This window comes from Bubalus bubalis, chromosome 14 (genome assembly GCF_019923935.1).
Source record: "Bubalus bubalis isolate 160015118507 breed Murrah chromosome 14, NDDB_SH_1, whole genome shotgun sequence".
Classification (NCBI taxonomy): Eukaryota; Metazoa; Chordata; class Mammalia; order Artiodactyla; family Bovidae; genus Bubalus; species Bubalus bubalis.
The window spans coordinates 36956057-36983340 of NC_059170.1; the positions used below are offsets into that span (position 1 = coordinate 36956057).

A 27284-nucleotide genomic window follows, 5' to 3' on the forward strand; every position below is an offset into this window, starting at 1 on the left:
TTGGCTTTTGTCTGCATGTCAGGTGGTCCTTGATGTTCCTCCAGATTGGGAGTGTCGTTTCCACTTACAGAGTCGGAGCAGAGCAGGAGCAGCTTCATTGTCTGAACCGAGTCCCAGAGAAATCCAAGGGAAGAAGCCTGTGAGCAGTGAAATTCACTGCCACTCCAGTCACTGGTGACCGACACCTGCCTTCTCATGTTTTCACATGTCTACCAGAGGGCTTCCTGAGGACCTGTGGAGCGTCTGATAATTCCCACGGGTTTCTCTTCTTTCCTCTCTAATGTAGACTCCATCTGTCTGCAGAAGTCAGGGCTTTTAGAGGAGGAGGAGTGACCTGGAGAAGCCTCCTTTGGCTTGGTTGCTGACTGTTGGTGTTGTCTTCAGCAAGTTCTGAACTGGTCATTTGCTCTTCCAGCTGGTTGGCATAGCTTCGTCTGCAGTTCATTTCCCACTGACATCAGTCCTCTCAGTTTTTTCTAATTATTTTAAAATATTTCAAGTCAGATTTTCTTAAACATAATTTTCTCAGTTTTAGATGACCAGATACAGTATGGTGTTAGAATCCCATTTTAAATAGAATATTCCTATAAAATTGGACCTTGAAGAATAGAGTGGAAAATGTTAGATGAGTATACTATTACAAGTCTCTTTGCTTCTTACACATTATTAAATAACATCTTTTATTCAGCATCTGTAATCATCCCTATACCTGATGCCTTCTACTCCCAAATTTTTCTGGAGTTCTAGGCAAGTGGCTTGCTTTCGTCACTATTGTTCAGTTGCTAAGTCATGCCTGACTCCTTGCAACCCCATGGACTGGAGCATACCAGCCCTCCCTGTCCCTCACTATCTCCTGGAATTTGCCCAAGTTCATGTCCATTGAGTTGGTGATGCTATCCAACCAACTCATCCTCTGCCACACCCTTCTCCTTTTGCCTTCAATCTTTCCCAGCATCAGGGTCTTTTGCAGTGAGTAGGCTCTTCGCATCAGGTGGCCAGAGTATTAGAACTTTAGCTTCAGCATCAGTCCTTCCAGTGAATATATAGGGTTGATTTTCATTAGGATTGACTGGTTTCCTCTCCTTGCAGTCCAAGGGACTCTCAAGAGTCTTCTCCAGCACCACACTTTGAAACCATCGATTCTTCAGTGCTCAGCCTTCTTTATGGTCCAGTTCTCACTTCTATACATGACTATTGGAAAGACCTTAGCTTTGACTGTACTTCCCTATGTAAATTTGACCTTCCTTTGTTTGGCCAGAAACATACAATTCCTGTATTCATTGTGTGTCTTCACTTTTTGCGGAGTATATGTTCATCAAAGATGTTTGTTTTTGTTTGTCCACTTTTGGGGGGAGGGGCAGAAAGGTCTTTTACTCAGCATCCTAACATCCATGATCTAAGGGTATCCTTCTTAAAGCAAATCACTGCTACTCGCCTAAGTTTAAAATCCTCTCAGTTACTGCCATTGAAATTACTTGAAAATCCACGCTGGTTATTCTGGACTTCGGATCCTGCATGGTTTGATCTTAGATCCTGCCTCTCTGCCTCTTTTCACACAGCACCTCTCTTTATGACATTCCAGCCACTGTCTTTTCTCCCCTTGAAATATACCAAGTCTTTCTTACTATGACCTTTAACTGGAAACTTTTACCTTTTGACTACATTTACCCATTTTTCTCCCACCTTCCCTGCCTTTGGCAACCATCAGTCTGTTCTCTAAATATATAGGTTTGGTTTTTAAAAAAAAATATTTGGCTGCACCAGGTCTTAGTTGCAGTGTGCAGAGTCTTCGATCTTTGTTTTGGCACCTGGGATCCTTTAGCTGTGGCATACAGACTCGCAGCTGCACCATGTGGGACCTAGTTCCCTGACCATAGCAAGGAATCTTTGCCACCAGACCACCAGGGAAGTCCCTATTGTGAATCAGTTGCAGTGAATGTGGTGGTACAGCTATCTTTTTGAGATAGAGTTTTCATTTTCTTCAGATAAATACCTAAAAGTGTAATTACTGGATTATATGGGAGTTCTGTTTTTCATTTTTTTCCTCCATTATATTTTATTACATGATATTGGATATAGTTCCCTGTGCTATACAGTAGGACCGTGTTGTTTATCTATTCTGTATATAATAGTTTGCATCTGCTAATTCCGAACTCCCATCCATGCCTCCATCATTCCTCTCCACCTTGGCAACCATAATTCTGATCTCTGTGTCTGTTTCTGTTTGGTAAATAAGTTCCTTTGTGTTATATTTTAGATTCCACATATAAGTGATATCATATGATATTTGTCTTTGTCTGATTTCATTTAGTATGATCTTCTCTAGGTCCTTCCACGTTCTGGCAAATGGCGTTATTTCATGCCTTTTTTATGGCTGAGTAATTTCCATTATGTATATGGACCACATCTTCTTTATTCATCTGTTGGTGGACACTTAGGTTGCTTTCATGTCTTGGCTACTGTAAATAGTGCTGCTCTATGAACATAGGAGTGCATGTATCTTTTTGAATTAGAGTTTTCTCCAAATAAATGCCCAAGAGTGCAATTGCTGATGGTAATTGTATTTTTAGTTTTCTGAGGAACCTCCCTACTGTTTTCCATAGTGGCTTCATCAATTTACATTCCCACCAACAGTGTAGGAGTGTTCCTTTGTCTTTACACACTCTCCAGCATTTCAGAGACTCAGAACAGCCAACTCAGTATTGAAAGAGAGGAACAAAATCAGGGCCTGATACTACCCAACTTCAAGATTTATTATAAAGATACAGTACTTAAAACAGTGTGGTATTGGTGAAGTAACAGTCAGTTACATAGATTAGTGGAACAGAATAGAGAGTTAATTTTGGTTAAAGGCATAGGTTTGTGTTTAGGCTCATTTTTGTATGTGTGGATGTCCAGTTGTACAGCAGCACTTGATGACCAGACGGCTTGATTGCATTGCATTTGCTGCTTTGTCAGGAATGAGCTGACTCTGACACTTAACAGCTGGTGGGTCTGTTTCTGGGCTCTCTCTTCTGTTCTGTCTGTGTGACTTGGAGAGGTAGATCTCAGAAATCTTGGTTTTAACTTCACATCTGTTTTCCTGAAATGTAGCATTGGTTAATTCTTTAATCTTGAATTTAATCATTTCTAGGAATTAAGTGACATCACTTTTAAAATGTCTGCTACCAGTCTCTACTATATTCTCCTGTTATATAATAGTTATATTTGCTATTTATTTTAGTATTTGTAAATGTTAACTTTGTTATTATATATTTTCTGTATTTCTGAGTAAAGTATTCTTAACTTTACCTGCGTGTATTTTGAAAACATCTTACAAGTTGAGTTACATGTCAACTGTACCTGTTTGTATTCCATTGTTTGACTCAGGGATTGTAATATGCATCCATGATTTAATATACTTCCCCTTGAATTAATGTAATAAATACCACTTCACATAAAATGTGAGAATTTACAATGATACAACTGCTTACTACCTCTCCCCTCATGTGTATTATTGTTGTCATCTACATTGTGCTTCTACATATGTTGTAAATCTAATGATACCTAACAGTTATTTTTATGTTTGCTTTAAACAATCAGTTATCTTTTCAAGACTTAAGAAATTTTATATTTTCCCACATTTACCATTTTGTAGTGTTACTTAATCTAGAAGTAATGTCTCTCTGGATTCTCACAGCATATATTTTGGACCATTTATGTCGTATATGATATTATAATTAGTAGTGCCATGTATATGTCAAATTTCCTCTGCTAGTTTTAGGTCATTTTCTGTCAAGGACTAGAGTTTATACATTTAAAAATACTTCATTGTGTTTAGCACAATGCCTTACACAAAATAGGCAGCTATTTTTCTTTAAGTGTGTAAAAATGAAATTTTGTTCTTTTATCTGGGTATTTGTATAATCTGACAAGTTGTATTATTATGGTTCACCATTAGATGTCACTTTTACCAGTAAATTCCTCATCATAATGTTACTGAGTGTGGAAACTTGACACACTTGTACTAGTGCACTTAAACTGAGAAGTTTCTGTATGTTTTAAAGTTTAAACTTTTTAGAAAAAGACACATTTGTAAATCATAATTACAATTTAAAAAATCTTCTAGTTTCATATTTCAGTCTATACTGTACAACTAATTATCCTGAAGTTTTCTTGAAAACTTGAATGTTGGCGTTACTGTTTTGATTCTGAACTGATTTTGTAATTCTGAAAAGAACTGTCTTATTTCAGGAGCCTAGCTGGTCCTAGATTCACCAGAAGTGAGTCTCTGTTAAGCTGTGGCAGCTGCTGGCTCTCTTTGGGTTTTTGGAGAAGTAGGGAGAACTGACTTAGCCGAGAAAAGACGTGTGGAGGCGGGGAAAGGGGTCTGCAAGGCTCTGCTGACTCCCCAGAGCACAGGGAAGCGCAAGGAAGCTCGGAGGAGGAGCGTCCCTGCTGGTGAAGGATCAGGCCAGGGAGCGCCAGGGAGCGTGCAGCCATCCCCAGAGCTTTGCTTGTCTGTCTTATGCCTTTGGGCCTCGGCATCATGACCTGTGTGCTTTAGGGCTCAGACCTCTCATTGCCCAGCAGGTCTGTGCCCGTGCCCAGTGGGGAGTTCAGACGTGTGGCCTCTTCATATCGTACCATCACTCAGCAGACATTTAGGCTGCAACTCTGTTTTTTCCCCCTAGTCTTGCCAGGATGTAGCCGGTGGCCTTCAGAATTTAGAAATCTGAGTAAACTGACAGTGTTGATTGCTTATAACTTAATGAATGGCCAGCACCTGAACCTTTCTGATAATGTGGGTCCTTTCATGTCATCCATCGGTATACCAACTGCCAGCCTTTGACACCTCAGTCAGAAACAACTGTTCTGTACTTTCTGTTTGTGGTCTTATTTTTCTTTAAAGGAATGTTGTTTTCATCTATCAGTATGTCTATATTGAATAAAGATACTCACTCTTTGCAACCCCATGGACTGTAGCCCACCAGGTTCCTCTGTCCATGGAATTTTCCAGGCAAGAATACTGGGCTGGATTGTCATTTCCTTCTTCAGGGTATCTTCCCAACCCAGGGATCAAACCTGGGTTTCCTGCACTGCAGGCGGAGTCTTTACCGTCTAAGCCAGCACGGAAGCCTCTTTCATGATGAAGTATCTAATAATTTGGACATTTAGTTTCCATTTTGCATTGATCTGTCAAATTACACACAATGTAATATCAAAAAATGAAATTTTATGTAGTAATATTTTTGCTTTATAATAAATTTTATATGTGTATTTCTTTGGCGTATTGTTGTAAGACGACTGCTCCTTCTTGGGCAGGCGTTTTTGACTGTTGGTCTTTTAGTGTCATTCTTTGTGAAGTAATGAAGTGAAAATTTTTATGGAGTAATTGGTGATGTGGATGGTAGAAAATAAAAAGTTGGCTGTACTATATAGTGAGGTGCTGAGTGTTAACTCACTTATATTGATGATAATTGATTTGGTAATCTGTGCTTTTCCCTTATGTTTCCATATATTGCTACAGCTAAAGGAGTAAACAGGTCATGGCACGCTTAACAAAAAGACGGCAGGCGGACACAAAAGCTATCCAGCATCTTTGGGCAGCCATTGAGATTATACGGAATCAGAAGCAAATTGCCAACATTGACCGTATTACAAAGTAAGTCATTTTATACAGACAGATCTCTCAAATTTTATGTGGAATTTTGGGAGAAAAGGTCCAAGAATCATTTGTTTGTTTATTATGTTAATCAACATGTATTACAAAGTACTAGTCACTTTTTGCCTTGTGGGATTGTAAAGTTGTTAGGGAAATACTGAAACATGCACAAGCACCTTGTGTTTAGAGGTTATATAGAATAATACATTTTTAGTATTCAAAATTTTTTTTAACTCTTGAAAGCCAGTCTTTATTTAAGTCTTTTATCAAAAGGTATTTGGTTAATTACTTTCTTTTATGTAAACTATCTAAAAGTCTACTGGTCATTGTTTACTTTAATGTATGGATAATATATGCTACCATATAATGTGGTGTAGGTTCGGTACATAACTTCCTATTAGTTTGTAGTACACTAACCAGAATTTTCAACAATTTCATTCTGTATTTTTAAGTTACAGACAGTATATCTTCAGCTGAAAAAAGGAAGTTCTTCTTTATTTTCCATTGCTATTTATCTTGATGGTCCAAGATTCAGAATAGCAAAAAATCCGACTCCTGTATGAATGCTCTGTTTACATGTTATGTACTGATTATAAGGGAATCTTCATCTTTCTAAATTCCATATATATGCATTAGTATACTGTATCGGTGTTTTTCTTTAGAAAGATGGTAATAATAACCCTGTGTACGAGACAGCAAAAGAGACACTGATGTATAGAACAGTCTTATGGACTCTGTGAGAGAGGGAGAGGGTGGGAAGATTTGGGAGAATGGCATTGAAACATGTAAAATATCATGTATGAAACGAGTTGCCAGTCCAGGTTTGATGCACGATACTGGATGCTTGGGGCTGGTGCACTGGGATGACCTAGAGGGATGGAATGGGGAGGGAGGAGGGTTCAGGAGGGGGAACACATGTATACCTGTGGCGGATTCATTTTGATATTTGGCAAAACTAATACAATTATGTAAAGTTTAAAAATAAAATAAAATTAAAAAAAATATAAGGGAATCTTCAAATAGAAATTGATTTTGTTTTGCTTTGTATTTTTAAAGGAATACAATTAAATTAATCTTTTTAAAATGTTTGAATTTTTTAGAATAATTTTGATAGAATTTCTTTATACTTATTCTCTGACACATCCTTTAAACGCTAACTATGAAAATGGAAAACAGATGATTTACAAAAGCTCATTTAAATAAGTGGTTATTTTTGTCCTTGTTAATAGGCAACAAAGTTAAGTAATATATGTTTATATTTTTGTCACGTAGTCATATTCTAGTGAAGAGGTTTATAAAGGTTACTTAAGAGGGAAAGGCCAGGAGAAAGAAAGATGGTGTTGTATGTTGCTTTAACTCTGTATCCTTTCTTTGGATATTTTAAAGTTGCCCATGTACAACTCGCTCCTATAGGTGACTCGAAGGGGAAGAAATAGGTAACAGCTGTGTGGAAAATAAGGATAAAATAATAGTATATAATAATTAAGTTACCTTTAATATTGGTGATATTGGAATAAAAATATTTTTAAAAAACCTCTAAGTACAGAAATATAAAAGTATTTTCCTATGGTTTGGATTTAAAAAAAATCCAACATAGTTTGTTTATATCAAAATTTACAGATGAATGGTGGAAATAAGATACTGTTCTTTGGATTTAATTTTTTAAATTCATTTAATCTTGACTGAACTATTTCAACTTACAGGCTATTACTTCTTCTTAATCCTTGGCCTCTTTCTCTAAAGCTCTAGGGACATTCTCTAGGAACCTGTGGGAATCTCCAGGTGAGGTGTTCAGAGTTTGTCCGACAAGGTTGCTGACATGTTTGTCAGAGTAGTCTTTGGATGACCAGGTTGTGTGTACTTGTGTATACATGTTACATTGTGAGAGACTCGCAGAGGCTATTGACAGCATTGCACATCTCTTCTCGGTATGCACAATGGACTGTCCATAAACATTCTCTCTTCTCCTTTCCTTATCAGTACAGCCTTAAGGGTGCCAGGGTTTATTTTCCTTTATGTCCAAAGGTTCGTCCATAGGTCTTAAGATAGCTAAGAATAAATTCATTTATCTGTCAGTTAGTCATTGTTGTATCAGTCTTATCTAAAGATGAAAAAAATAGAAAATCAGAGGATGTGTGTTTGAGAGGTTTCTGGTGTTCCTTCTGCCTTGTCTGAGAGTATGCTCTGTCTCTTTTTAATACGGGATACATTCATAGCATCTAGTACTTTCATAACACTAGTCACATGTAATTATTTCCCTGCCAGACTGTCAGCACCAGAAAGGAGCTGTCTAGATAACTGCCTAGCCCAGTGGTGTGGCTTCTCAGCAGTGTTAATTTCCTTGCTTGTAACCCTTGCCAAGGTAAGGTAGGAAGAGGCATTGGACCATGACAGGAAGTCAGATCTTTTGCTTTAAAACCTAATCATCTTATTCTGTTTTCTAAGTAGGTAAATACTTCTCAAACTTTAATGTTAAATCCAGGTACTCAATTACAACTAAGTCTGAGCACAGAAGTGTCTTTCCATCTTTATCAAATATCTTAAGCTGCTGAAGGCTTTAGTGGAGTTACTATGAAGAATGTATATGTAGTCATTAGGTTTCATCCTGTATTTGACTGGTGAGCGACTCCCTAATATAAAAGTTGCACAGTTTCAGTCACACATTAAAAGTTTTGGGCTTTGGGGTCATGACTCTTTATACTTTGAAGTCTGGTAATCCTAAACACTGTAGTTTACCACTCACTCTATAATGTTTCAGTTCTGCTTTTTTTTATTTGAAATGTCTTTTTAAAGACATTTTTAATTTATGTTTCTCATTCATCTTTTTTTAAAATAATAGCAATTTTGTTTATTTTTTGGTCACATCACATGGCATGTGGAGTGTGGGTTTTTAGTTCCCCAACCAAGGATAGAAGCTGCCCCTGCTGCAAGTGGAAGCCCAGAGTCTTACTGGGGCTGCCAGGGAAGTCCTTCTCATTCATCTTTTTTTGTTTTTGTTTTTTCTTTGCAATATATTTATCTAAGGACTTGGTTCATTTACTCTGTGGCTTCTTATAGTCTGCCTTTGTGATTGCATCCCTGTGGTGTGCCTTATCCTGGTGCTCATTTCTTTGCATCTCATGGCGGCTACTAGAGATCTCTTCAAGAAAATTAGACATACCAAGGGAACATTTCATGCAAAGATGGGCACAATAAAGGACAGAAATGGTATGAACCTAACAAAAGTAGAAGATATTGAAAAGAGGTGGCAAGAATACACAGAAGAACTATACAAAAAAGATCTTCATGACTCAGATAACCAAGATGATGTGATCACTCATCTCGAGCCAGACATCCTGGAATGTGAAGTCAAGTGGGCCTTAGGAAGCATCACTATGAACAAAGGTAGTGGAAGTGATGAAATTCCAGTTGAGCTATTTCAAATCCTAAAAGATGATGCTGTGAAAATGCTGGCACTTATTATACCAGCAAATTTGGAAAACTCAGCAGTGGCCACAGGACTGGAAAAGGTCAGTTTTCATTCCAATCCCAAAGAAAGGCAGTGCCAAAGAATGCTCAAACTACTGCACAGTTGTACCCATCTCACATGCTAACAACAAAGTAATGCTCAAAATTCTCTGAGACAGTACATAAACTGTGAAATTCCAGATGTTCAAGCTGGATTTATAAAAGCCAGAGGAACCAGAGATCAAATGGCCAGCAATCCGTTGGATCATCGAAAAAGCAAGAGAGTTCCAGAAAAACATCTACTTCTGCTTTATTGACCACGCCAAAGCATTTGACTGTGTGGATCACAACAAACTGGAAAATTCTTCAAGAGATGGGAATACCAGACCACCTGACCTGCCTCCTGAGAAATCTGTATGCAGGTCAAGAAGCAACAGTTAGAACCTGACATGGAACAACGGACTAGTTCCAAATCTGGAAAGGAGTACGTCAAGGCTGTATATTGTCACCCTGCTTATTTAACTTATATGCAGAGTACATCATGCGAAATGCTGGGCTGGGTGACGCACAAGCTGGGATCAAGATTGCTGGGAGAAATATCAATAACCTCAGATATTCAGATGACACCACCCTTATGGCAGAAAGTGAAGAAGAACTTCACTTTCTTGATGAGCCTCTTGATGAAAGTGAAAGAGGAGAGTGAAAAAGCTGGCTTAAAACTCAACATTCAGAAAACTAAGATCATGGCATCTGGTCCCATCACTTCATGGCAAATAGATAAGGAAACAATGAAAATAGTGAGAGACTTTGTTTTGGAGGGCTCCAAAATCACTGCAGATAGTGACTGCAGCCATGAAATGAAAAGACGCTTGTTCCTTGGAAGAAAAGCTATGACCAACCTAGACAGCATATTAAAAATCAGAGACATCATTTTGGCAACAAAGGTCCCTCTAGTCAAAGCTGTGGCTTTTCTAGTAGTCATGTATGGATGTGAGTTGGACTATAAAGAAAGCTGAGCCACGAAGAATTGATCCTTTTGAACTGTGGTGTTGGAGAAGACCTGAGAGTCCCTTGGACTGCAAGAAGATCCAACCAGTCAATCCTAAAGGAAATCAGCCCTGAATATTCACTGGAAGGACTGGTGCTAAAGCTCCAATACTTTGACACCTGATGCAAAGAACTGATTCATTGGAAAAGACTCTGATGCTGGGAAAGACTGAAAGCAGGAGGAGAAGGGGATGACAGAGGATGAGGTGGTTGGATGGCATCACTGACTCGATGGACATGAGTTTGAGCAAGCTCTGGGAGTTGGTGATGGACAGGGAAGCCTGGCGTGCTGCAGTCCATGGGGTTGCAAAGAGTTGGACACGACTGAGTGACTGAACTGAGCTGAGTAGTGAATCCTAGCAGTGTGAGACTTCCTCATAGGTGGTAATGTATTTCATTTGGCAAGGTTAGTACTCAGCCTGTTGTACAGTGGCTAGATTCAGTAATTCATTAAGGATTGTGAAATAGTGATAATCTATCAAATAGTTTATCTTTTCTTTTTCAACTGAAACACTTCCATAAGAACATAAACTTCCTATCATGTAGGGTGTGGTTACCATATGGTATGGCTCACATCGAAAAGGTAGAACAACTGATTCTTTTAACTAGCGGTTTTCAAAATAGCATCCTCCAGTGGCGACCAAGTAGTTCTTTCTGGTGTATTTCAGTCTGTTTCTGTTATAATCCCTATTGATGCTTAACTTCCCTTCTTTGACCAGTTGGAGCCTCTTCAGGATGTCTTTTGAAGTTCCTCTCTGCTTTCTGATATGACAGGATTTTTTCGGGCTCACCTAGGATACACCTTGCCCCAAGCATGGATCCACTGATTTCTCCAGGGGACGCTGGTTTCTTACAGTTAGAAATTGTGTCTCAAGAGCATTTTCTGGCTCTCAGTGTACTTGTTGCTACCAGGTTGGTCTCTGTCTCTAGGCCTTTAAGTGGACCAGTTAGGAAATACATATAGTTGTAATGAATTCATACTGATATTTCCCCCTTGAATTTATGGCTACTGGTTTTTACTGAGCTATCTAAAATCTTTCCCTTCTTTCTTACACAGTAAGAGTCATGATTCTTAAGGATACTATGGGTGGTGCATTTTAGATGTCATATAGTTAACTCAGTTGTTCTATCCAGCTATGTCCCAGGCTGTCTGAGAATACCATCACCGGTGCTGGAACTGACAGCACATCTCATGGAAACCAGACAAGCTGTTTTACCCTCTCTGAACAACTGTACTGATTCTAAACTGTCACAGAATGTAGCAATTACACATCATACTTTGTACTTAGAGCTGGCATTTAGTCTTACTTCTCCAAGTGTTTGTTTCATGCTTACCACTGACATCTGAAGTTCACTCTCTAGTAGAGTCTTCAAAGAAAAGTTTTTCACTTCCCCACTCGGCAGTTTTACTGAGATACAATTGGCATTGATCCATGTTGTTAAAAAATGATGGAATTGCCTTCTTTTTATGACTGAATAATATTCCATTGTACATGTATACCATGTTTTATTGATCCGTTTGTCTCTTGATGGACCCTTAGGTTGTTCCCATGTCTTGGTTGTTGTAAATAATGCTGCTGAGAACACGAGGGTACAGAAGTCTTAAGATAGTGATTTCATTTTCTTCTGATAAGTACTCAGGAGTGGGATTGCTGGATCATATGGTAATTTCTGTTTTTACTTTTTTGAGGAAGCTTGTTACTGTTTTTCATTTTAATTTAAAAATTGTACAACTGACACTTGAACAGCGTGGATTGAACTGTACAGGTTCACTTATCCCCTGTGCCATGGGGCTGCATGCTTCAGGGTTGCCTGAATCCAGATGTGGAGCTGCACACAGAGGGCTGACTGTAAAGAGGGACGCAGGTCTTGGACTGCATTGGGCTGTGGTGGGCTCTGACCCCTATAGGTTCAAGGGTCAATTGTATATATATATATATATATATATAGATATAGATATCATTTGTGGACTTTTATTATCTTGTTTACTTGTTGTTTTGGGGGGCTTTTTCTTATACTCTGTTGGTTTCTTTTCCTGTCTTCTATATTTGTAATTTTCAGTTTGGGCAGTTGTGAATAAAGCTGCTATACAGTTTTGTGTTTTTTCATATTTTCTTTCTTTATGACTTATACTTACGACATTTTTTACTACATACTGACTCTTGTGTGCCTTCTAGTTTGGATGATTTCTGAAGTGAATTTTTTCATTTACTTCTCATTTACATCATTTCTGAGTTTTCTAATTCTGACATATCTTTCCTGTATCTTATATAATTTTCTTAATGTCTTTTCATGTGTTTAAATAGTAGTTATAGTCTGATCTGTGTTGTGGGCACGTGTCTTGGGCATGCTTCCACTTTAGGGATGTTCTGTTCCTTCAGCCACAGTCCTGTCATGTGAAATCACTTTTCCTGAACTTGTGTCAAGGGAAGGTGGTTGCACACAGTTTTTGGAGGTATGGCTCTAAAGCATCTTCTGTCATTTTTATGAAGTGCTAAAAATGTCTCACATTTACCATGATCTCCTGCTTCTGTACCTTTTGCCAGAACCACAATTTCTTTTGTGCCCATTGTCCTTACATTGGAGATCTTTATGACCAGACTTCAGTAGGGTTTGATACTTTTATTGTTAGCAGTTTCTCTACACTGTGGAGTTCTGTACTAGAAGGGAGCTTTGGCTGATTGTGAGTGTTCACAAGTTTCTCTGCTCCAGCCCCATAAGAACTTTACCATGAGCTTGTGAATTACCATCAGTTACCTGCAAATGGAGGTGTGTAAACCCTGTCCAGTGTCCACTGCTATTCTCGATTTGGCCCTCTTTGCTCTCCAGTGACTGCTTGTTAGCTGTTTTATCTGCCTGTTCTCAGTGCTGTGTCATGTCCCTCTGCCTCCTCCTGCACAGGTGTCAGTACCAACTGCAGTTGCAGCTTTTGGAGGCTTGTCCTCCGCTACTGGACTTTGGGATTCATGAGAATTCTTGTCACTTGTTTTCCAAGGGTCGGGTCGTCAACTTGTTTTTTGCTAACGCTTCTTGTGACTTTGTCGAGGAGGTTGGGAGACATTAAAACCATGTTACTTCTTGCCATCTTCCCAGCTCACAGCATCGAGTCATTTTTCTAAAAAGAAAAATAATTGCTAAAGGCACTGGGTGTTTTCTGAAGTCCTAAAGCAGAGCTGAAAGCAATAAAAATTCCTTCTAGCAGAGGCAGATTCAAGGAGCATTTTTCATTTTTATATATGACACTAGAACATACAGAATCTACAGCAGTATCATCTTTAGAATATCATTAAAATGTTACATTTGTGTTGAAATTTGAAAAGAAATTTTATGAGTAGAAGTTTCATATCCTCAAAGATAATTGAACAAATAGGTACTAATAACAACTTCTATAACAAAGTAGGATTTGTTTGTGTTGCAAATGTTTCTTCTGTGTAATCTGATGATATCTAACTTCAGGATTCATGGCAATAGCGTTTTGTTAGTTGTCAGTACACCTCCCTTGGAAAGAGTCCTGAGTCTTTTTAATACTACCTTTTACTTTCTTTTTTTCTAATTGCTAGTTTTCTGTTCAGATAAGTAGAAAAGGTACTATAAATTACAGAGCCACTGTTGAGATTTATAGGCTTCCCTGATAGCTCAGTTGGTAAAGAATCCACCTGCAATACAGGAGACCCTGGTTCAATTCCTGGGTTGGAAAGATTGGCTGGAGAAGGGATAGGCTACCCACTCCACTATTCTTGGGCTTCCCTTGTGGCTCAGCTGGTAAAGAATCTCCCTGCAATGCGGGAGACCTGGGTTCAATCCCTGGGCTGGGAAGATCCCCTGGAGAAGGGAAGGGCTACCCACTCCAGTATTCTGGCCTGGAGAATTCCATGCACTGTAGTCCATGGGATCACAAAAAATCAGGCACAACTGAGTGACTTTCACTTTCACTTTATTGAATATTTCAAGTATTTAAAAAATATCACTAAAAGAAACTTCTTTGAAAATTTCTGTTATTTGGGGATGGCAGTTTTTGTGTTTCTTTGTTTGTTTTAATTAAAAAAATTATTTGTTTTGGCTGCACTGGATCTTTGCTCCTTCGAGGGCTTTTCAGTAGTTGTGGAGAGCAGAGGCTACTCCCTCTGGTACCTGGCCTTCTCGCTGCAGTATCTTCTCTTGTTGCAAAACATGGACTCTAGAGCTTACAGGCTTCAGTACCTGTGGTTCCTGGGCTCTATAGGGCAGGCTTAGTAGTTGTGGCACACAGGCTTAGTTGCTCGATGGCATGTGGGATCTTCCTGCATGAGGGATTGAACCTGTGTCTCTTGCATTGGCAGGTAGATTCTTTACCTCTGAACCACCAGGGAGTCCTGGGGATGGAAAGTATTTTTATAGAATGAGTCAAATCTGAAATAAAAATACATGTATAGGGTGAAGTTTGATTGTTTAAAGTTAATAGTTAACTTGTGCCTCTGATTTAAAAGCTCATGTTTATAAATATGATTTAATAATGGTATAAACTTCCATTCTTACTTGAAAAGTAAATAAGCACAAATAAATTTTGGCCTGTCCATAAAAACACTTTATGTTTTTAGAAGATGAAAGATGTTTTGTGATGTTTAATCGTAAGAAGAAAACAAATGAGTTGTTTTATCTTAAAAAAGAATTACATGAGTCAGTTTAGATGAACATAAGCATAGGCAAGAGTAGCTATAATGCTAAATTATAAGTAGTACATATGAATTAGTCAGTTTTATGGAATTTGGATAGGTGTCATGAAATTAAAGCTGTGAAATATTTGATTGCAGCACTTATATAAAACAGTTGTTTATAAAATATTTTTATGTTTGTACTACATCATGATGTTTTTAGCCCTTGTTTTACAGTTTTTAAATAAATGAGCAAAGAGATAAAGAAGCATATGACATCAAAACCAGTAACAGAAATGAAATTTAAACTTTGAATCCCTAAGATTTCCAGTATGATTCATAATTCATTGCCTTGTTATTTTCAAAATGTCTCCAATATTTTAATACCCAATAAAAATAAGTTACATGTCATTTTTTCCTCTTTAATCCAAATTATCATATCTAATTTAGATGATTATAATACAACATTAGACTTTCATAAGTATTCTAAATAATAGTTATAAGATAAAGACATATTTTTAAAAGAAGTATGGGTTTTATTATAGTCTCTGCCAGTATTATTGGCTAACATTATTGGTGTCATTGGAAGAGATCAAATTATTTTTTGTTGTCTTGGAAAAAGCAGTTGAAATCTCGTTTCCTTTCTGTCTTGAGCAACTTTGATTTTGTGTTTCTAGAGGTGACCACATTTGTGACTAGCATGCTTATTAGACTGACATTGGATTGGTTGACTTAGTCCCATTCAAGTTAATGTTTCAGATTAGGGCATCAATTAATTACATGTATTGCTTACTTTAGGGTCAAACCCCAATTAGAAAATGTGACCTCTGACCTCTTGTGACATGTTGGGCATTGAAATTTGAGTTCTCCTTATCACTACAGACAGACATAAATCCAGACTGTAAGTCTTCTTCATGTGTAGGTTGCCTTTGAAGTTGCAACTAGGTACCCATTAATTATTTATTTTTTTTTTTACTATAGTTCAGTTTTATGAAACCCATGATTTCTAGGAACTATTTGTCTTATCCCTGTCAATTTCTATTCCCTCAGTAGATTTATTGTAGGATAGGAAAGTGGCCATTGCTGAAGTTACGATAAAGTTAATTTTAAAAAACTTAACAGTTAATGTTATGTTGTATATGTACTCCCAAGAATTCTTCATTCTCATAACTACATTCTCATTTCAATCTGTGTTGATTTACTCTTTCTTACACACTGTCTTATGGTAGTAGGTTGACAGGTACAGTTTACCACTGTTACCATTGTTATTTTATTTTATGTAACAGCCTTACAGAAGAGTTACTGGTTCTGAAGAGCCATAACCACAGTCCCACAGTGAGTGCTGTCCAGCATGCCACATTCCTGGGGCACTCACTTTGGCTGGGATTGTTGTCCACGTGCTTTCATATGTTTCATGTTTCTCTGCAGTTCTATGATGGAATCATACAGACAAGGCACAGAAAAGTACCATTAAAGAGTAAAAGAATATGGGGAGGGAGGTGGGGGGGGATTGGGACGGGGGGGACACATGTATACTTGTGGCTGATTCATGTAAATGTATGGCAAAACCACCTCAATATTATAAAGTATTTAGCCTCCAATTAAAAAATAATAAAAGAATAGTACCAAATAATGGAAAAGGTATCCTAGACAGAATGCAGCTCTGTCCCATGTGAGTGGAATGTTTAATTAATAGTATGACAGGCCTTTCCCGGAGGAGGCAATGGCACCCCACTCAAGTACTCTTGCCTGGAAAATTCCATGGGTGGAGGAGCCTGGTAGGCTGCAGTCCATGGGGTCGCTAAGAGTTGGACACGACTGAGCGACTTCACTTTCACTTTTCACTTTCATGCATTGGAGAAGGAAATAGCAACCCACTCCAGTGTTCTTGCCTGGAGAATCCCAGGGAAGGGGGAGCCTGGTGGGCTGCCGTCTCTGGGGTGGCACAGAGTCGGACACGACTGAAGAGACTTAGCAGCAGCAGTAGCAGCAGGCCTTCTGGGAGAGATTGAAGGCAAAAGGAGAAGTGGACAGCAGAGGATGAGATGGTTAGATAGCATCATTGACTCAATGGACATGAATTCTGAGCAAACTCCAGGAGATAGTTAAGGGCAGGGGAGCCTGGCCTGCTGTAGTCCATGGGGTCAGAAAGGAGTTGGACGTGACTTAGGGACTGAACAACATGACAGGCCTTAATTGAAGGGGGAGGAGGTAGTGCTGGGTCACTGAGAGAGAATCAGGAAGGCCTTAGGAGGATATGGGATTAATTGAGCCTTGCAAGGTGAGTGGGACTTGGTGAGGCAGAGAGGGGAGTCGAAACAGAGGGACTGTAGAGTCTTAGGGAATGAAAAGTCCAAAAGGCCAAACTAGGAAGACCTCTAACGCCAGCACTGAGATTTTTATCCTGTGGCTAGAGGGGATGAGAAATGTGTTTGGAATACTCTAGACTGGGTAGACTGAATGGTCCTGTAAAATGTCTGTCTTCTTTACCTGGCCTGGTTTTTAGCCTGTGTAATTTCCTGCCTTTGCAGTGGCAGCTGGTTCCTAATTGGGTTTCTGGCCTTCTCCTGGTCTTGCTGGTCTGTTTTTTCTTTCCATCACTGGTGTCAGAGATGTTTTTCAAAAACACCATCTTATCAAATGTTCCACAATTGACAGTCTTCTGTTGCCCATGCTTTCCAGTCCTTGTGCAGGGTATCAGTACCTGACCTTCCTCATCTGCATCACCTCCTGCTGCTTCCCGCTTAGATTGGCCTGCATTCCTGGGCTCGGGAGGATCTGTTATGTTCTGTGCTCTGCTGGGTTAGACTTCTGGTTCAAGGTGGTAGAGTAGAAGGACGTGCACTCACCTCCTCCTGTGAGAGCACCAAAATCACAACTAGCTATTGAACAACCATCAACAGGAGGACACTGGAACCTGGGTGCTTCCCAGCCTGGGGACCTGACAAAGGGACTGGGAATCCACAGGGAATCTGACCTTGAAGCCCAGCAGGATTTGATTACAAGACAGGACTGGGGGTAACAGAGACTGCAGACTTGAAGGGCACAAGAAAGACCTGTGTGCACCAAGACTCATGAGGAAAGGAGCAGTGAATCTATAGGAAACTGAACCAAAACTGCTACTGTTGGAGGGTCTCCTGTTGGAGGGTCTCCTGTGGAGGGTCAGCAGGGGCTGACTGCAGGACTGGGGAACTGGCAGCAGCTGTCTGGGAGGGTCCCCTTTGGCATAAACACTCCTAACTTGACCATGCAGCCTGTAGGGCTGGGTCGCCTCAGACCAAAAAACTACCCAGGAGGGAGTGCAAAACCACCCATCAGCAGATAATTGGATTAAAGCTTTACTGAGCAAGGCCCTGCCTCCCAGTTCAGTTCAGTTCAGTCACTCAGTTGTGTCCGACTCTTTGTGACCCCGTGGACTGCAGCACACCAGGCTTCTCTGTCTATCACAAACTCCTGGAGCTTACTCAAACTCATGTCCATTGAGTTGGTGATGCCATCCAACAATCTCATCCTCTGTTTTCCCCTTCTTCTCCCGCCTTCAATCTTTTCCAGCATCATGGTCTTTTCTAGTGAGTCAGTTCTTCCCATCAGGAGGCCAAAGTATTGGAGCTTCAGCATCAGTCCTTCCAATGAATATTCAGGGCTGATTTCCTTTAGGATTGACTGGTTTGACCTCCTTGCAGTCCAAGGGACTCTCAAGAGTCTTCTCCCAACACCACAGTTCAAAAGCATCAATTCTTCAGTGCTCAGCTTTCTTTATAGCCCACTAGAGCAAGATCCATTTTTTCCTGTCACCAGGGAATTTTTCCCATCACCCATTTTTTCCCATCAGGAAGCTTACACAAGCCTCTTAGCCTCCTCCATCAGTAGACAGACAGAAGAAGCAAGAACCACAATTCCACAGCAACTAAAACAAAACCAAATTACAGAAAGTTAATCATCATGACCTAAAGCCAGACATCCTGGAATGTGAAGTCAAATGAGCCTTAGAAAGCATCACTATGAACAAAGCTAGTGGAGGTGATGGAATTCCAGTTGAGCTATTTCAAATCCTGAAAGATGATGCTGTGAAAGGGCTGCACTCAATATGCCAGCAAATTTGGAAAACTCTGCAGTGGCCACAGGACTGGAAAAGGTCAGTTTGCATTCCAATCCCAAAGAAAGGCAATGCCAAAGAATGCTCAAACTACCGCACAATTGCACTCATCTCACACGCTAGTAAAGTAATGCTCAAAATTCTCCAAGCCAGGCTTCAGCAATATGTGAACTGTGAACTTCCAGTTGTTCAAGCTGGTTTTAGAAAAGGCAGAGGAACCAGAGACCAAATTGCCAACATCTGCTGGATCATGGAAAATACAAGAGAGTTCCAGAAAAACATCTATTTCTGATTTATTGACTATACCAAAGCCTTTGACTCTGTGGATCACAATAAACTGTGGAAAATTCTGAAAGAGATGGGAATACCAGACCACCTGACCTGCCTCTTGAGAAATTTGTATGCAGGTCAGGAAGCAACAGTTAGAACTGGACATGGAACAACTGACTGGTTCCAAATAGGAAAAGGAGTATGTCAAGGCTGTATATTGTCACCCTGCTTATTTAACTTATATGCAGAGTACATCATGAGAAATGCTGGGCTGGATGAAGCACAAGCTGGAATCAAGATTGCCGGGAGAAATATCAATAACCTCAAATATGCAGATGCCACCACCCTTATGGCAGAAAGTGAAGAGGAACTCAAAAGCCTCTTGATGAAGGTGAAAGGGGAGAGTGAAAAAGTTGGCTTAAAACTCAGCATTCAGAAAACGAAGATCATGGCATCTGGTCCCATCACTTGATGGGAAATAGATGTGGAAACAGTGTCAGACTTTATTTTTGGGGGCCCCAAAATCACTGCAGATGGTGACTGCAGCCATGAAATTAAAAGATGCTTACTCCTTGGAAGAAAAGTTATGACCAACCTAGATAGCATACTGAAAAGCAGAGACATTACTTTGCCAACAAAGGTCCGTCTAGTCAAGGCTATGATTTTTCCAGTGGTCATATATGGATGTGAGAGTTGGACTGTGAAGAAAGCTGAGCTCAGAAGAACTAATGCTTTTGAAGTGTGGTGTTGGAGAAGACTCTTGAGAGTCCCTTGGACTGCAAGGAGATCCAACCAGTCCATTCTGAAGGAGATGAGCCCTGGGATTTCTTTGGAAGGAATGATGCTAAAGCTGAAACTCCAGTACTTTGGCCACCTCATGGGAAGAGTTGACTCATTGGAAAAGACTCTGATGCTGGGAGGGATTGGGGGCAAGAGGAGAAGGGGACGACAGAGGATGAGATGGCTGGATGGCATCATGGACTCGATGGACATGAGTCTGAGTGAACTCCGGAAGTTGGTGATGGACAGGGAGGCCTGGCATGCTGCGATTCATGGGGTCGCAAAGAGTCGGACATGACTAAGCGACTGAACTGAACTGAATCATCATGAAAGAGCAGACAGTTAGGTCCCGGATGAAGGGACAAAATAAAACCCTGTAAAAACAACTAAATGAGATGGAGATAGGCAACCTTCCAGAAAAAGAATTCAGAATAATGATAGTGAAGATGATCCAGGATCTCTGGAAAAGAATGGAGGCGAAGATTGAGAAGATGCAAGAAATGTTTACCAAAGACCTATAAGAACTAAAGAACAAGCAAGCAGATGAATAATACACTGGAATGAATTCATAGCAGGATAACTGAGGTAGAAGAACAGATAAATGACCTGAGGACAGAATGGTGGAAATCACTGCTGCAGGACAGAATATAGAAAAAAGAATGAAAAGAGATGAAGACAGCCTAAGAGACCTCTGGGACAGCATTAAACACAGGAACATTTGCATTATAGGGGTCCCAGAAGAAGAGAGAAAGGACCTGAGAAAATATTTGAAGAGATAATAGCTGAAAACTTCCCTAACATGGGAAAGGAAGTAATCAACCAAGTCCAGGAAGCACAGAGTCCCAGAAGGAACAAAACCAAGGGGGAACACACTGAGACACATGGTAATCAAACTGACAAAAATTAAAGACAGAGATAAAATAGTAAAAGCAACAAAGGAATAACGACAAATAACATACAACGGAACTCCCATCAGGCTATCAGGTGATTTCTCAACAGAAACTCTACAAGCCAGAAGGGAATGGCATGACATATTTCAAGTGATGAAAGGGAAAAACCTACAACCAAGAATACTCTACCCAGCAAGACTCTCCTTCAGATTTGATAGAGAACTCAAAAACTTTCCAGACAAGCAAAAGTTAAAAGAATTTGGCAGCACCAAAACAGATTTCCAACAAATGCTAAAGGAACTTCTCTAGGCAGAAAACAAGATAAGGAAAAGCCCTACTTATAGAAAATAAACCCAAAACAATTAAGAAAATGGTAATAGTATCATACATATCAATAATTACCTTAAATGAATTAAATGCACCAACCAAAAGACAAAGACTGGCTGAGCAGATGAAAACATGTGCACATATGCAGTTCCACTGACTGCATCAGTCTGCTTGACCCCATAAATTATATGTAATTCTTTTATATTAGGTTAATCGTGTTCCCATTATGGCTTGCAATTATAATTATCTTTTATTTTTGTCTATTCATTGTGAAAAATTGATAAACATCTTCACTGTTGTGATTATGTAACTATTATTAATTTAATACCATAGTGTTGTGATTTGTCAGCAGAAAAATTATAGAAATCTGTATCACTGAAACTACCATTTAATAGAAAAACCTGTAATCACTTTTTAAAATCCAGATGCATATCAGAATTATCTTGGAATTTTTTGAGAAATACAAATGCCCAGGTACTGCTTTTATTTTTGCCAGAGCTCCAGATATGTCTTATGAGCAGCCATATTTAAAAACAGCTGGACTACTTGAGGATCTTTTACTTTTATCCAGTTTGTTTCACTTTTTCTATTTCATATTCAGTGCTTCCATTTCATTTAGTTTATGTTTTCTAATATCTCCATCTCTCTTTTTTTTATGTTCTTTCCTAAGCCTTTTATCGGTGTAGTAGAAGAGCTTTTGTATACATACATATAAGTAATATGTATAATAGATATATTTTAGAAAACTTATAAATTTTTGCCTAATTAAAAATGTATGGCATTTTGATTCCACTTCTATTCATACTGTTTGGCAGTATGAATTTTAAATATATTTGTGTAGGATATGATTAATACAAATTAGTTATATATAAATCTATTTAAATTATTAATGACACCATTCAAGATGCTCCTATTCTCATTTTTTCTGTACTTGATAAAATATTCTCAGAGTAATGTTAATATATCTCACTATGATTATATATTTTTTTCTTTTCCCTTATATTTCTCCTGATTTTTGCTTTTCTTTGGTCTTTGTTTCTTTGTTGTTAAGGTGCCTAATGGTTTATGATGTTTATCTTCTTTATGAATGGTACCTTTTATCATTAAAAATAATCATCTTTGTTTCATTTTTTTAAAAAGACCTTGTTAAGGATGTAGAAAAAGTTGTAATTATGCAGTTTTTCAAAGTTCATCAGGAAAAATTATATTACTTACAATTGTAATGGTATTTACTCTCCTCTAATCTAAATTACATCTTTTTTGGGTGTTAGTTCTAAAAGGTCTTGTAGGTCTTGATAGAACCGTTCAACTTCAGCTTCTTCAGCGTTACTGGTTAGGGCATAGGCTTGGATTACCGTGATATTGCATGGTTTGCCTTGGAAACGAACAGAGATCATTCTGTCATTTTTGAGATTGCATCCAAGTATTGCATTTCAGACTCTCTTGTTGACCATGATGGCTACTCCATTTCTTCTAAGGGATTCCTGCCCACAGTAGTAGATATAATGGTCATCTAAGTTAAATTCACCCATTCCAGTCCATCTTAGTTCGCTGATTCCTAGAATGCCGATGTTCACTCTTGCCATCTCCTGTTTGACCCCTTCCAATTTCCCTTGATTTATGGACCTAACATTTCAGGTTCCTACGCAATATTGCTTTTTACAACATCGGACCTTGCTTCTATCACCAGTCCCATCCACAACTGGGTATTGTTTTTGCTTTGGCTCCATTGCTTCATTCTTTCTGTAGTTATTTCTCCACTGATCTCCAGGAGCATATTGGGCACGTACCAACCTGGGGAGTTCCTCTTTCAGTATCCTATCATTTTGCCTTTTCATACTGTTCATGGGATTCTCAAGGCAAGAATACTGAAGTGGTTTGCCATTCCCTTCTCCAGTGAACCACATTCTGTCAGAATAGCATATTCTAGATAGATATGCTAGATAGCATATTAAACCTAGATAGCATATTAAAAAGCAGAGACATTACTTTGCCAACAAAGGTCCGTCTAGTCAGGGCTATGGTTTTTCCAGTGGTCCTGTATGGATGTGAGAGTTGGACTATAAAGAAAGCTGAGCTCCAAAGAATTGATGCTTTTGAACTGTGGTGTTGGAGAAGACTCTTGAGAGACCCTTGGAGTGCAAGGAGATCCAACCAGTCCATCCTAAAGGAGATCAGTCCTGGGTGTTCATTGGAAGGACTGATGCTAAAGCTGAAACTCCAATACTTTGGCCACCTCATGCGAAGAGTTGACTCATTGGAAAAGACCCTGATGCTGGGAGGGATTGGGGGCAGGAGGAGAAGGGGACGACAGAGGATGAGATGGCTGGATGGCATCACCAACTCAATGGACATGAGTTTGATTAAACTCCAGGAGTTGGTGATGGACAGGGAGGCCTGGTGTGCTGCGATTCATGGGGTCCCAAAGAGTCAGACATGACTGAGCTGCTGAACTGAACTAAATCTAAATTACAGCAATGGTTTTCATGGATCTTTGCCAACTGACTTTAAAATCATTATGGATAAGTAAAGGGCAGAAGAGCTAAGATGAGTTTGGAAAGAAAGAAAGGAACCTGCCCAAGACTGGCAAGCTCATGCAGGAGAAAGGAGCTGTCATACATTCGGAGGGGTGGTAAAGGGTGGCTACTTTTTTTATATAAATAGTCTTCAGCCAGTAGATACATCAACAAAATCAAATGGGAATACTGTTGAAAAAGAAAGTACTCCTCACACACCTTTTGGGTGAACCCCTGTTCTCAGAAGTAACCTCTTTTGACAGTTCCTGGAATATACCCCTAAAACTCTTACACAGAGATAATCATTTAATGTTTTTGAGAAATTGTACCTATACCATGATTTCTTTTCAAAGATCCATTCTCTTAGCAACTTTGAAATATGCAGTATAGTATCGTTAACCATAGTCACCATGATATCCACTATATCTCCATGAGTTAATTATCTAATAACTGAAAGTTTGTACCTTTTGACGATTGTCATGCATCTTGCCCACTCCCTCCCCACTCTCCATGGCTGGCAATCAACAGTCTGTTCTCTGTATCTATTGAGTGTTTTTTTGGTTTGTTTCACATATCAGTGAGATCATATGGTATTTGTCTTTCCCTGTCTGACTTATTTCATGTAGCATAATGCCTTCAAGATCCATCTATGTTGTCACAAAAGGCAAGGGTTTTTTATGGCTGTGTGATATTCCATTATATATATCTGTATCTCACATTTTCTTCATTCATCTGTCCATGAACACTTAGGTTGTTTCCATATCTTGTCTATTGTAAATATCTGGACTGTTGTACATACTGCTTCAGGGAACATGGAGGTGCAGATGTGTTTCATTTTCTTCAGAAAGATACCCAGAAATAGATCATATGGTAGTTCTATTTTAAATTTTTTGAGGAACCTCCATCTTCTTTTCCATAGTGGCTAAACCAGTTTATATTCCCGCTAACACTGTACAAATGTTTCTTTTTCTCTACATCCTCACTAACACTTGTTATCTCTTGTCTTTTTGCTGATGGCCATTCTAACATGTGTGAAGTGACATTTCATTGTGATTTTTGGTTTGCATCTCCCTGATGATCAGTGAGGTTGAGCATCTTTTCATGTACCTGTTGACTGTGTGTATGTCTTCTTTGAAGAGTGTCTGTTCAGGTCCTCGGCCGGATTTCTGATTGGGTTGATTATTTCTGTTGGTGTTTTTACATATCAAAAGATATTTGTACCTCTGCTGCATCATTTGCCACCCTTAGCTGGTAGGCGGCAAAGCTGACACATCAGTCTGTGGACCACTCCACCTTGTCTCTTCCTGCCCTTGTTTGTTACGGCAGTGGGGTTGCTGCTCCCATGTCACTTCCTTTTTATCTCTCAGTTAACTGCATTGGCAGAGAAAATAGAAAATAACTCTTTACAGTTAGCTAACGCCTAAACAAAAAACAGTTCTCTTCCACAAGCTGTAGACACAGAGGCTCTGCATTCCCTCTGCCACGATTTACTCCTTGTCTTGCTTGAAATTCATCTCCTGAGTTTTGAAGGTTCTTCAGTGATGAGATCTTGGCTTTTTTTTTTTTTTTTTTTTATTGTGGTTGCGCTGAGCAACCCTGGACCTTCAGGGAAGTCCTGAGTTGGTGCCTTTTAAAAATCATTTGTTTTGACTGCTTTGATAGATACTTAAATGACAGGTAACTGGATACAGAATCCTTCTGTTGTACTCTTAATTCCTTGAATACCCTGGGGGCACTCAGCCCTGTCTTGCAGCACAAGATGTTTTTCTGGAGAGACTGAGGCCAGCCTGATTTGTCTCCCAGTATGTATTTGTGTCTAGATGTCCTAGTTTACCAGTAGAGGGTATTAGGGTTTGATTGGAGAGGAATGGAAAATGGCAGAAATTCAGTTGTGGCTGTAACGTTTTATTTCCTTGAAAAATAAAATGATACGAAGCAAATATGCCATAATGTTAACCTGAGTTTAGTACAATTGCTGAGTGCAAGAGAATCTATAAACATCATTCTCTGTGGTGCAGGATGTGTTTGGAACAAAATTTTTTAATAAATATGCCATGTAACTATAAATCAGGAAGAGCTTGTATGCTTTAGTGATGCAGTTCAAAATATATTTAATTGAAGATCACATTTTTGCCTTATTGATCATAGCATGCATTCTTGTTTTCTTTATATGTTGACAATCAGCTGTGTTTTCTGTATTTTCTTTGGTGTCATTTCCTAAGTTTTGAGTAAAAGTATTTTATATTCCAACATCCTGAAGATGATAAAATTCTAGATTGAGAATCTGCAGAGTGGAGGTTAGTGGCAGTTGCCACAGAGGCTAGAACTAAATGGGATGTTTGACTATAAAATCTGTTAAAAGATTTATTTATGCTGGTTTGAGAGTATTTTGAACAAATGTTCCTCTAAATAGGCAAAATAGATTTAAGGTTTAAAATATTATGATAATTGAAAGAGTTCAGTATTCAGGACTGACTGACTTCTTTCTTTTCTTTTCTTTCCGTAGGGCTCTGATAAGTATGTCACAATAAAGAAAAATATTTTCTTATTTTTATTCATTTTCATTTTTCAGTACTAAGAGATTTAAACTTTGTTTTCCTCTGTATTCAGGTACATGTCTCGAGTCCACGGTATGCATCCAAAGGAGACCACTCGTCAGTTGAGCTTGGCTGTGAAAGATGGTCTCATTGTGGAGACGCTGACAGTGGGCTGCAAAGGCTCCAAAGCTGGTATCGAACAGGAAGGATATTGGTTACCAGGCGACGAAATTGTAAGTTTTTTATTTTATAAATCTGGAACGTTATTTATGTATGCCCCATAGAGATTTGTTTTCAGAAGTTTGGTAATATTTCACAGTAAGGACTGGCATTGGTAGGATGGCTCCTTTCCTTCCTGATTGGGAGAAAACTCACCTGTGCAGGGAGTCTGCTTCTCCTGTTTGGGTTGCCTTGAATCTGAAAAATAAAAAAAAGCCCTTTGAATGTACACACAATTAATGGTATTCCTAAGCATTTTCTTCAGTAAATATTAGTAAAAAGAAAAAGAAGTTTCAGTGAGGATAATATTGATGCCATCCAAACAGACTGAAAGGGATGTATACTTCTCTACTCATGGTCACATACAGAAGTACCTTTTTTAAATGTAAAGATTGGTTTCATGTGTAATATGTCTTTCTTCCTTCCTTATTTGCTCTTAATTTTTCTAATACTTTAATGAAAAGTCTGTTTTTGGAACAGAAAGGTTTAAAATAGGATAAACATTAATTTTTTAGTTCTAAAATGAATAGATTTGATAATTAGGTATATTGAGAGTGCTTTATCATGAATTCTCTAAAACCTAGAATTATAAAAATGACACAGTATCTTAAAATTGGTTCATTTCCCCAGAACACTGTCTTTCCCTTCATGACTCTAGGCAATTGAGCCAACACAGACACTTGCTTGTCAAGTCTGAGAGCAATAAACTAACAGTACAGTTTTCTGTGGGAGACTATTAGCTTTCACACTGTTTTTGTCAATTTAATAAGTGCTTTTAAAGTTTCAGGAAAGAAAATTCACATTTTTCACACATAGAAAGCATGGAATAAAAAATGTTTAATTTCACTGGTATCATTTGATTTGTGCACTAGAAATATTC

General features: G+C 38.9%; 1 protein-coding gene across 17 annotated transcripts in view; it reads left to right on the top strand.

Moving 5' to 3' along the window:
• ZMYND11 (zinc finger MYND-type containing 11) overlaps positions 1 to 27284 on the top strand; it is a 75231-nt gene that overhangs the window by 9994 nt on the left and 37953 nt on the right. For 15 of the 17 annotated variants that reach the window (XM_006041438.3, XM_044927933.1, XM_044927931.1 and 12 more), the window contains exons 2-3: positions 5510 to 5644; positions 26259 to 26418. In XM_006041438.3, coding sequence (XP_006041500.1) covers positions 5529 to 5644; positions 26259 to 26418 — 276 coding nt within the window. In that variant the 5' untranslated portion in view covers positions 5510 to 5528. Of the gene's footprint in view, positions 1 to 5509; positions 5645 to 26258; positions 26419 to 27284 lie in introns of those variants that run through there. The other 2 variants (XM_044927936.1, XM_006041446.3) reach the window with 1 other exon arrangement.